The sequence below is a fragment of the Heptranchias perlo genome, chromosome 11, assembly GCF_035084215.1.
Source record: "Heptranchias perlo isolate sHepPer1 chromosome 11, sHepPer1.hap1, whole genome shotgun sequence".
Classification (NCBI taxonomy): Eukaryota; Metazoa; Chordata; class Chondrichthyes; order Hexanchiformes; family Hexanchidae; genus Heptranchias; species Heptranchias perlo.
In genome coordinates this window covers 44,367,719-44,380,302 of record NC_090335.1, presented here as the reverse complement: position 1 = coordinate 44,380,302, position 12,584 = coordinate 44,367,719, and the positions used below count along the sequence as shown (strand labels likewise).

The 12,584-nt window shown below is 43.4% G+C and overlaps 1 protein-coding gene across 1 annotated transcript in view; it reads left to right on the top strand.

Moving 5' to 3' along the window:
- Window positions 1-12,584, top strand: part of mao (monoamine oxidase) — a 200,912-nt gene that overhangs the window by 167,422 nt on the left and 20,906 nt on the right. Inside the window, exon 13 of the mRNA XM_067992899.1 lies at window positions 1,305-1,416. Coding sequence (XP_067849000.1) covers window positions 1,305-1,416 — 112 coding nt within the window. The remainder of the gene's footprint in view (window positions 1-1,304; window positions 1,417-12,584) is intronic.

The window sequence follows — 12,584 nt, the reverse complement described above, 5'->3', positions numbered from 1 at the left end:
GTGCAATGTGGTTGCCTAGCGACATAAAGGCCCATCCTTTATTTCACTGTTTTTGCCTCAGATAGCCTGTTTGTGTGTTTTTAACTACTTTTACTGAATTTGTGTGGAAGCTATGGGCATGATTTTGACTCCAAGCCGGAAAGGGGGCAGGGGGTTCAAATTGCGGATAGGAAACCCAGAAGTACAGGTTTCCCGGATGTCCATATGATTTTGACGTAAGGACATCTTTTATTTTTTTTTGTTGGTTTGCCGTCATCAGGCTGGTCTCAGTCGGACGGGAGACCAGCCAGGGAGAGGACGTGGTTCGGTAAGTCTTCAGGTAAGTCTTTGTTTGTATGGATGGGGAGAGGCATGGGTTGGCACAGTGCATAGGTTGGCACAGGGGTCTTCAATGGTGGGGGGAGGGATCTGGGGTCAGTCACGGGGGGGTCATCGCGGGGGTCCATGATTGTTGTGGGAGGGATCGGGGTCAGGGGACCGCAATTGGGATCGGGGGTCTGCGATCGTTGCGGGGGAGGGTCGGGGTCGGGAGTCCGCAATCGGGGTCGGGAGTCTGCGATCGTTAAAATCGTCCCCTATATTTCCTTACACTATGCAATCCTCTGGTCGGACCACATCTTGAATAATGTGTCCAGTTCTGGTCACCAAGAAACAAGGGAGACATTCAAGCACTGGAGGCAGTACAGAGAAGAGCCAGAAGGCAGATCTCTAGTGTCAGGTGTCTGAATTATGAGGAGAGGCTGGATAGACTTGGATTTTTCAGCTTGGAAAGGAGGCATTTGAGAGGTGATCTTACAGAGGTATATAAGACAGTGAATGGCATGGAAAAGGTTTACTTTAAAATAAACAAAGTAGCATTAGTGGACACAGGTTCAAGCTGGCAAACGGTAATGTTAGGACTGATATCAGGAGGTTCTGTATGCAGAGTGATCAAAACTTGGAATGGACTTCTGGGCAGAATGGTGGAAGCAAAGACCCTAAAATCATTTCAGAAACAATGACATGCTGCAATGGGGGAAGTGTACGGTTGTTCTGGATAGATGTTTTAAGATGACCCAAATGGCCTTTCTCATCTGTAAGTACCTTGTGACGTTGATGCTGCATTTGCATTCTTCCCCTGGAGGAGCACAGATAGGGAAAAACACACAAAAATTGGCACCAATGTGCACTGTCAGTTACAAATATAGATATACTGGTTTGTACTGACTAGCTGCACTATGTATATATGCATTTCTGCTGATTAGTTTCAGCAGTGTTCAGTATTATAAACATCATGTTGCTAATGAATATTTTTGTCTTTGAAGAATCCTGAGACAGCCATTTCAGAAGATCTACTTTGCTGGCACTGAGACAGCCACCCACTGGAGTGGATACATGGAGGGTGCTGTGCAGGCTGGGGAGAGAGCAGCCAGAGAGGTAGGGGCAAAAGGAATCCTTCACTGTAATAAAATTGCATTTTGCATTGTGCTGTTCATCTGGATTTCAGTAAATTGAGAACATATCACTGGTGTTGGGGAGTTACAATATTCCCTCACAAGTGTGACTAAACCAGAGATGGAATGATCATTTGCATAAGTGGAAATGTTCCTGGCATTCATTCTCACTACTGAGATAGTCTGTATATCGCAAGCAGCATGCAACTTAAATGCATCTTTACGACTGAACTCTCATCTGCTGCTGATTTTTAAGTATTATTTAAAGTGTGATTTTTGCTGATGTGATATTGAGCCCGTGGGCAGTTAAATTTGCAATCCTACCCATAGATTGACTAACATTCATATGTCAGCCTTGGATGTGGATTTAAGCCCCACTCCAGAGACGAGCATGTAATCTAGGCTGACATTCAGAGCAGTACTGAGGGAGTGCTGAATTGAAGTGCTAGCCTAGATTAAACTGAGGCCCTGTCTGTTCTCTCAGGTGGAAGTAAAAGATCCCATGGTACTATCTGAAGAGTTCCCATTTTGTCCTGGCCAACATTTATCCCTCAAGCAACATCACAAAAACAGATTTATCTGGTCATTTATCTCATTGTTGTTTATTGGGCTTTGCTGTGTGCAAATTGGCTGCCTTGTTTCCCTACACAATGACAGTGGCTACATTTCAAAAGTGCATCATTGACTGTGGAGTGTATGGTTTGGTATGTCCTGATAATGTCAAAGGGGCACTATAGAAAAGCAAGTTCTTCCTTCCTTCCTTCCTTCCTTCTTTCATTCCTTTTTGTGTATCAGTTTAATAGCACTTTTGAAAATAATTAAATTGTCATATTTAATAGCATTTTAGTTCAGCCAGATGCTTTCTACTATTGCAGGTTAATGCATTCCAACAAGGAGAAAAGGGATGGATCAAAGGCTTGAGTTCCATAAATCTGGAGACTGGAACAAAAATTAGGCATATGATAAATATAAGGGAATAATATCGAAAGAACTGTGAGAAATATAAAAATTATAGAAAGTGAGTATCGGAATGATGTGGAGATGCCGGTGATGGACTGGGGTTGGCAAATGTAAAGAATCTTACAACACCAAGTTATAGTCCAACAATTTTATTTGAAAATCACAAGCTTTCGGAGGCTTTCTCCTTCATCAGGTGAATGTGATTCACCTTCGTCATTCACCTGACGAAGGAGAAAGCCTCCGAAAGCTTGTGATTTTCAAATAAATTTGTTGGACTATAACCTGGTGTTGTAAGATTCTTTACATGAGTATAGGAAGGCTAGGAAGAAATATGAAAAACTAAGAGTAAGTATTGAAAAAAGACTGGCAGTCAACACCAAAGGGAAATAATAAGTGCTTTTATAAGCACATAAGTACAAAACACCCAAAGAGATGAGACCATTTAGAGATGAAGTGAACCATCTTGTACTTGAGAGGGAGGAATTGACAGAAATGTTTAAAAAGTATTTCACCTTAATTTTTAGAGGATGGTGAAAATAGAATTGTGAGAGTACCTGAGAAGGATATGGAAGAGCCACTACTGGAGATAAATATTCAAAAGAAAACTGTATTTATAAGGTTATTGGGACTAAAAATAGAGGGGTCACCAGGCCCAGATGATTCGCATCTCCGAATACTGAAGCAGGTTAGGGAGGAGATAACTAAGGCACTAACTGTAATTTTCCAAAGACAGGAATTGAGCCAAAGGGCTGGAGAGAAATGTTACACCCGGTACAAGAAAGGGGAAAGGAATAATACAGGAAATTATAGGCTAGTTAGTGATATCTCGGTTGTGGGTAAAGTTCTAAAGTTCATAATATAGGATGCAATTAGTTAACACTGAGAAAGGCATGGGTTAATAGGGGCAATCAGCATTTGTAGAGGATAGGTAATGCTTGATTAATTTAACTGAATTTTTTGAGGATATCACAGTGTATAGATAAAGGGGATATGTTTTTATAAGGGATTTGTTTCAAAAAACTAAAGTAAATGTAAGCACATGGATAGAGAGATGTCTGGGGCCAGAAAGCAGAGAAATTAGATAAATGGATGTTTTTGGATTGGCAGAATGTAGGTAATGATGTGCCTTGGGGATCTGTGCTGAAACCTCTTTTGCTTTCCATTTAGATAAATGATTTGGACATAGGCACAAGGGGAATGATATTGAAGTTCACGGATAATACCAAATTAGGAGGCATGGCAAACTATGAGGAACAAATAGGAAATTGCAGATCTTTAAGGTGGGAATGCTGGTTAAAAAGGCAAATTGGGATATTGGGTTTTATATAAAGGGGCATTAAATATAAAAGCAAGGAAGTCATGTTGAATTTGTACAAGACATCGGCAAAGTTGGAATATCGCACGCAGTTCTGTGCACCACAATATAAGAAGGATATTAGAGCCATGGTAAGGATACAGAGTAGATGTACATGAATAAGATCAGGAATGAGCGGTTATAGTGATGAAAAATTGAGGCTTTTTTGTACTGGACCAGAGAAAGTTAAGGGGGAAATCTCTTATAGGTTTTTAAAATTATGAAAGGTTTACAGAAAGTAAATAGTGAAAGATTGAGTCCACTGGTTGGCAAATTGGTAACATGAAGGCATAGGCTCAGAATTATCACAAAAACAAAAAGAGGAGTTAGAATTTGTTTTTCACATTGAGGACTCGTAAAACATGGAATGCTTTACCACAAGTAACTATTGAGGTAGAGATTATAACCATTTGGAATTGGATAAGAATTTGAAAAAGTATATAAAAGGATACATGAAATGGGCAGGGAAATGGGATTCAATTAGATTGTTCCAGTTGAAGAATTAACACTGGCACAAGTACCATGAGTTGAATGGACACCTGCTGTAATTTCCATTATCCTATGCAGTGTAGTATCAGATTCCAATGGAGACTGCCACTCTATCTGACCTATAATGAAAAGTTCTTTTTGTTAGTTAGTAACTTTACTACTAGCTGGGTAGTCCTGTTTTCCCCTTTACATTATAGCACTTCAGCCAGAGGAATGGAAAACCAGCTTTGGAGATGATTGTAAATAGAAAGTGTAAATGGCCGACTGGAGCTGTGGCTGATTTGAGCACTCATTTCATAGGAACATAGGAACAGGAGTAGGCCATTCAGCCCCTCGTGCCTGCTCCGCCATTTGATAAGATCATGGCTGATTTGTGATCTAACTCCATATATCTGCCTTTGGCCCATATCCCTTAATACCTTTGGTTGCCAAAAAGCTATCTATCTCAGATTTATATTTAGCAATTGAGCTAGTATCAATTGCCATTTGCGGAAGAGAGTTCCAAACTTCTACAACCCTTTGTGTGTAGAAATGTTTTCTAATCTCGCTCCTGAAAGGTCTGGCTCTAATTTTTAGACTGTGCCCCCTACTCCTAAAATCCCCAACCAGCGGAAATAGTTTCTCTCTATCCACCCTATCTGTTCCCCTTAATATCTTATAAACTTCGATCAGATCACCCCTTAACCTTCGAAACTCTAGAGAATACAACCCCAATTTGTGTAATCTCTCCTTGTAACTTAACCCTTGAAGTCCAGGTATCATTCTAGTAAACCTACGCTGCACTCCCTCCAAGGCCAATATGTCCTTCCGAAGGTGCGGTGCCCAGAACTGCTCACAGTACTCCAGGTGCGGTCCAACCAGGGTTTTGTATAGCTGCAGCATAACTTCTGCCCCCTTGTACTCTAGTTCTCTAGATATAAAGGCCAGCATTCCATTAGCCTTCTTGATTATTTTCTGCACCTGTTCATGACACTTCAATGATCTATGTACCTGAACCCCTAAGTCCCTTTGGACATCCACTGTTTTTAACTTTTTACCATTTAGAAAGTACCCTGTTCGATCCTTTTTTGATCCAAAGTGGATGACCTCACATTTGTCTACATTGAATTCCATTTGCCACAGTTTTGCCCATTCACCTAATCTATCAATATCCCTTTGTAATTTTATGTTTTCATCTACACTGCTTACAATGCCACCAATCTTTGTGTCATCGGCAAACTTAGACATGAGACTTTTATGCCTTCATCTAAGTCGTTGATAAATATTGTGAATAATTGAGGCCCCAAGACAGATCCCTGCGGGACTCCACTAGTCACATCCTGTCAATGTGAGTACCTACCCATTATCCCTACTCTCTGTCGCCTTTCGCTCAGCCAACTTCCTAACCAAGTCCGTACTTTTCCCTCGATTCCATGGGCTTCTATCTTAGCTAACAGTCTCTTATGTGGGACCTTATGGAAGTCCATATAAATAACATCCATTGACATTCCCCTGTCCACTACTTTAGTCACCTCTTCAAAAAATTCAATCAGGTTTGTCAGGCACGACCTACCTTTCACAAATCCAAGCTGGCTCTCTCTGATTAACTGAAAATTTTAGAGGTGTTCAGTCACCCTATCTTTAATTATAGACTCCAGCATTTTCCCCACAACAGATGTTAGGCTAACTGGTCTATAATTCCCCAGTTTCCCTCTCTCTCCTTTCTTAAAAAGCAGAGTGACATGTGCAATTTTCCAATCTAGAGGGACAGTTCCTGAATCTAGAGAACTTTGAAAGATTATAGTTAGGGCATCCGCAATGTGCTCACCTACTTCCTTAAAACCCTGGGATGGAAACCATCTGGTCCTGGGGATTTGTCACTCTTTAGTGCTATTATTTTCTTCATTACTGTTGCTTTACTTATGTTAATTTTATCGAGTCCCTGTCCCCGATTCAATATAATTTTTCTTGGGATTTCTGGTATGCTATCCTCTTTTTCGACTGTAAATACTGACGCAAAGTAATTGATCAACATGTCCGCCATTTCCCCATTGTCAATGACAATATCCCCACTTTCAGTTTTTAAGGGGCCAACACTGCTCCTGACCACCCTCTTTTTCCTAATATAACTATAAAAGTTCTTCGTATTGGTTTTGATATCCCTTGCGAGTTTCTTTTCATACTCTCTTTTTGTAGCTCTTACTATCTGTTTTGTGACCCTTTGTTGATCTTTGTATCTTTCCCATTTGCCAGGATCTGTGCCATTTTTTGCCTTTTTGTATGCCCTTTCCTTATGTCTTGTACTGGCCCTTACCTCTTTAGTTGTCCATGGCTGGTTTTTTTTGCAAGTAGAGTTTTTGCCCCTCAGGGGTATAAACCGATTCTGTATCACGTTAAATGTTTCTTTAAACATTTCCCACTGATCATCAGTCGTTTTACCCATTAACAGATTTTCCCAGTTTACTGTGGACAGTCTCTGTCTCATCCCATTGAAGTCGGCCTTGCCCAAGTCTAGAATCTTAGCAGCTGATTCACTTTTTTTCCTTTCAAACACTACATTGAACTCGATCATGTTATGATCACTATTGGATAGATGTTCACGCACAGTTAAGCCATTAACTAAATCTGGTTCATTACTCATTACTAAATCTAATATGGCTTGCCCCCTTGTTGCCTCTAGGACATACTGCTGTAGAAAACTATCCCGGACACACTCAAGAAATTCGCTACCTTTCTGACAGTTGCTAGTCTGCTTTTCCCAATCTATGTGAGGGTTAAAGTCCCCCATTAAGACCACTATGCCTTTCTTACACGCTTGTCTAATCTGCATTTATACAATCTAGCACTTCAGAGCTGCTGCCAGGGCTCCTATATACAACTCCCACTATTGTCTTAGATCCTTTCCTATTTCTTAATTCAACCCATAAGGTCTCTGTTGGCTGCTTACCTCTCGTTATATCCCCCTTTATCATTGAAGTGATTTCATCCCTAATCATTAAGGCTACTCCTCCCCCTCTTCCATTTTCCCTTTCTCTCCTGTAGACCTTATAACCTGGTATAATTAATTCCCAATCCTGACCATCCTGCAGCCATGTCTCTGTAATAGCTATCATGTCATATCCTCCAATTTGAATTTGAACCTGTAGTTCATTTAATTTATTCCTTATACTCCGTACATTTGTATATAGAACTCTTAGTTGGGCCACACACCCTAGCCTGACCTTCAGCTTTGATGCTGGGTTAATCGCCTTACGCCTTCTAGTTTTTACTTTGTCGTGCCTAAAGTACACTTTCTTTCCGCTGCTCTACGCTTTTCCCTTTCACTTGTTCTTGAACAACTGTTTGTACTATTTGTATTGTAAATTTCCCCTGGGTCTTCCCCTCTCTTGCTGCTCTCAACTTTACTCCCTTCTGACTCCCGGCTGAGGTTCCCATCCAGTAGAATGATTTTTGAACAGTTGGTCTGGCCAGAAAATGAAAGTTGTGATCAAGACTTCTAGACAACCATGTACGTGCAAGCTTATGCATAGAAATTTGTTTCTCCATTGACAGTGGTGCTGTGGAAGCTGCTCTGCAAGGTAAATGAGGCAGATTGGACAGCACCAGGAGCCCCATTATACTACAGAACTGTTCAAATGTAGGAGCACTTCTATAATATGAAGGGGCATTAGACTGCAGTCATGACTGGGCCAGGCTGAAATCACCCCAAGGTTAAGCACTTGCTGTCTGAGCTGAGTAGAAAATCCTGGCGGAATGTGCGCCTTGGTTTGCTGAGAGAGTGAAGCGATGTGGAGAATCCCTGCAAGGAAGAAGAAAGAAAAAGGAGAAATAATTATTTCAGCAGACAATTAAATGAATGTGAGCAGTGAAAGATTCATACATTTTAATTAAGAACTGTAGCTTGCATCTGAAAAGTAGCAAGCTTTGTTTTACATAGAGAGCTCAAATCACAATGTTAAAATTGTTTAAAATCCCTCCGATAGTACTCTGCAGGTTTAATTAAACAGTGATAAATAAAATTGTTTTTTTTTATTGGGGCATAATGCATGTCAGAATTAGTTTGTCATTTTACTTAAATTTAATTTCAAAGTGCATTAGAGATTGCCAGAATTAATTGTTTTGTTATGTAAAAGTAATCTTGAAATGCAGTTTTCACTATCCTTACGCTAATTAGAAAATATAATTTAGATTAGAATTGTTGAGTATTAGCACATTAATACCATTAACGTATTTGCTGTCACCATGCTCGGAGTGTCCTGAGATGCCAGGCAATTCAAACAAGCATCACCTCCCAAAGGGGCAAAATAGCAGTTACAGGTGAAGAACAATCTTTAACACACCAATTTCTGAATTTTCTTTACTATTGCATCCATGCTACCACCACCCCCACCACGCACACATACTCATGGCACAGTCTTCTTCCTCTCTGTATGTGCCTTTAGTTAAAAGAACAGGGCAGCACAGGCAACAAATTTCTCCATGGTACTTGACCAAGAAGCATGTAGTGCAGAGTGATTTGGGTAATGGCATCTGTTTGCCTTAGCCGCACTGCTGTCCTGCGGCTTTTCACCTACCAGCGCCATCAAGAACTAATGTGACTCATTACACTTGAAGCTAGCAGTCTGTGTGAAATAGTCTAATGTATTTAAGATTATTGAATCTTGTACTATTTAAAATGCAACCCTGTTACTTATTAACCCTTTCCTCTCCTGGGCTAGCTTTATTCACCTCCACATCATTAATGCTGAGAAGACTCTGGCCCACTTCTTTATAATCCCTGATTACTGGATCACATGCTGCAGCCAGATATTGTTAACCAAGACTTCAGGAGTATTTTAGGTTCATTGTTCATTTTACCACACATCCAACACGCCACACTCACTGTAACCTGTAAACTCCACTTTTGGTGTAACTTTTTTTTTATTCGTTCACGGGATGTGGGCGTCGCTGGCAAGGCCGGCATTTATTGCCCATCCCTAATTGCCCTCGAGAAGGTGGTGGTGAGCCGCCTTCTTGAACCGCTGCAGTCCGTGTGGTGACGGTTCTCCCACAGTGCTGTTAGGAAGGGAGTTCCAGGATTTTGACCCAGCGACAATGAAGGAACGGCAATATATTTCCAAGTCGGGATGGTGTGTGACTTGGAGGGGAACGTGCAGGTGGTGTTGTTCCCATGCGCCTGCTGCCCTTGTCCTTCTAGATGGTAGAGGTCGCGGGTTTGGGAGGTGCTGTCGAAGAAGCCTTGGTGAGTTGCTGCAGTGCATCCTGTGGATGGTGCACACTGCAGCCACAGTGCGCCAGTGGTGAAGGGAGTGAATGTTTAGGGTGGTGGATGGGGTGCCAATCAAGCGGGCTGCTTTATCTTGGATGGTGTCGAGCTTCTTGAGTGTTGTTGGAGCTGCACTCATCCAGGCAAGTGGAGAGTATTCCATCACACTCCTGACTTGTGCCTTATAGATGGTGGAAAGGCTTTGGGGAGTCAGGAGGTGAGTCACTCGCCGCAGAATACCCAGCCTCTGACCTGCTCTCGTAGCCACAGTATTTATATGGCTGGTCCAGTTAAGTTTCTGGTCAATGGTGACTCCCAGGATGTTGATGGTGGGGGATTCGGTGATGGTAATGCCGTTGAATGTCAAGGGGAGGTGGTTAGACTCTCTCTTGTTGGAGATGGTCATTGCCTGGCACTTATCTGGCGCGAATGTTACTTGCCACTTATCAGCCCAAGCCTGGATGTTGTCCAGGTCTTGCTGCATGCAGGCTCGGACTGCTTCATTATCTGAGGGGTTGCAAATGGAACTGAACACTGTGCAGTCATCAGCGAACATCCCCATTTCTGACCTTATGATGGAGGGAAGGTCATTGATGAAGCAGCTGAAGATGGTTGGGCCTAGGACACTGCCCTGAGGAACTCCTGCAGCAATGCCCTGGGGCTGAGATGAGTGGCCTCCAACAACCACTACCATCTTCCTTTGTGCTAGGTATGACTCCAGCCACTGGAGAGTTTTCCCCCTGATTCCCATTGACTTCAATTTTACATGGGCTCCTTGGTGCCACACTCGGTCAAATGCTGCCTTGATGTCAAGGGCAGTCACTCTCACCTCACCTCTGGAATTCAGCTCTTTTGTCCATGTTTGGACCAAGGCTGTAATGAGGTCTGGAGCCGAGTGGTCCTGGTGGAAACCAAACTGAGCATCAGTGAGCAGGTTATTGGTGAGTAAGTGCCGCTTGATAGCACTGTCGACGACACCTTCCATCACTTTGCTGATGATTGAGAGTAGACTGATGGGGCGGTAATTGGCCGGATTGGATTTGTCCTGCTTTTTGTGGACAGGACATACCTGGGCAATTTTCCACATTGTCGGGTAAACGTCAGTGTTGTGGCTGTACTGGAACAGTTTGGCTAGAGGCGCAGCTAGTTCTGGAACACAAGTCTTCAGCACTACAGCTGGGATGTTGTCGGGGCCCATAGCCTTTGCTGTATCCAGTGCACTCAGCCGTTTCTTGATATCACGTGGAGTGAATCGAATTGGCCGAAGACTGGCTTCCGTGATGGTGGGGATATCGGGAGGAGGCTGAGATGGATTATCCACTCGGCACTTCTGGCTGAAGATGGTTGCAAACGCTTCAGCCTTGTCTTTTGCACTCACGTGCTGGACTCCGCCATCATTGAGAATGGGGATGTTTGCAGAGCCTCCTCCTCCCGTTAGTTGTTTAATTGTCCACCACCATTCACGACTGGATGTGGCAGGACTGCAGAGCTTTGATCTGATCCGTTGGTTGTGGAATCGCTTAGCTCTGTCTGTAGCATGTTGCTTCCGCTGTTTAGCATGCATGTAGTCCTGAGTTGTAGCTTCACCAGGTTGGCACCTCATTTTTCGGTACGCCTGGTGCTGCTCCTGGCATGCTCTTCTACACTCCTCATTGAACCAGGGTTGATCCCCTGGCTTGTTGGTAATGGTAGAGTGAGGAATATGCTGGGCCATGAGGTTACAGATTGTGCTGGAATACAATTCTGCTGCTGCTGATGGCCCACAGCGCCTCATGGATGCCCAGTTTTGAGCTGCTAGATCTGTTCTGAATCTATCCCATTTAGCACGGTGGTAGTGCCACACAACACGTTGGATGGTGTCCTCAGTGCGAAGACGGGATTTCATCTCCACGAGGACTGTGCGGTGGTCACTCCTACCAATACTGTCATGGACAGATACATTTGCGACAGGTAGATTGGTGAGGACGAGGTCAAGTCAGTTTTTCCCTCGTGTTGGTTCGCTCACCACCTGCCGCAGGCCCAGTCTAGCAGCTATGTCCTTCAGGACTCGGCCAGCTCGGTCAGTAGTGGTGCTACCGAGCCACTCTTGGTGATGGACATTGAAGTCCCCCACCCAGAGTACATTTTGTGCCCTTGCTACCCTCAGTGCTTCCTCCAAGTGGTGTTCAACATGGAGGAGGACTGATTCATCAGCTGAGGGAGGACGGTCGGTGGTAATCAGCAGGAGGTTTCCTTGCCCATGTTTGACCTGATGCCATGAGATTTCATGGGGTCCAGAGTCAATGTTGAGGACTCCCAGGGCCACTCCCTCCTGACTGTATATCACTGTACCGCCACCTCTGGTGGGTCTGTCCTGCCGGTGGGACAGGACATACCCAGGGATGGTGATGGAAGAGTCTGGGACGTTGGCTGAAAGATATGATTCTGTGAGTGTGGCTATGTCAGGCTGCTGCTTGACTAGTCTGTGGGACAGCTCTCCCAATTTTGGCACAAGTCCCCAGATGTTAGTAAGGAGGACCTTGCAGGGTCGACTGGGCTTGGTGTTTTGCCGTTGTCGTGTCCGGTGCCTAGTGGTCCGATGCCGGGTGGTCCGTCCGGTTTTATTCTTATTATGACTTTTCGTAGCGAGATTTTACAACTGAGTGGCTTGCTCGGCCATTTCAGAGGGCAATTAAGAATCAACCACATTGCTGTGGGTCTGGAGTCACATATAGGCCAGACCGGGTAAGGGCGGCAGGCTTCCTTCCCTAAAGGACATTAGTGAACCAGATGGGTTTTTACGACAATCCGGTCGTTTCATGGCCATCATTACTGATACTAGTATTTTAATTCCAGATTTTTATTTAATTAATTGAATTTAATTAATTAATTGAATTTAAATTCGCCAGCTGCCGTGGCGGGATTTGAACTCATGACTCTGGATTTTAGTCCAGGCCTCCAGGATTACTAGCCCAGTAACATAACCACTATGCTACCGTACTTTCACTGCCCTGGAAGATAATACATTTCATAAATCAATTATGATAACCCACTGAGAAAAATACCATTTGCCAGTCGTTTTCTCACTTTCAGCTTGTTTCTCCATAATCAGTGTTCTGCACTG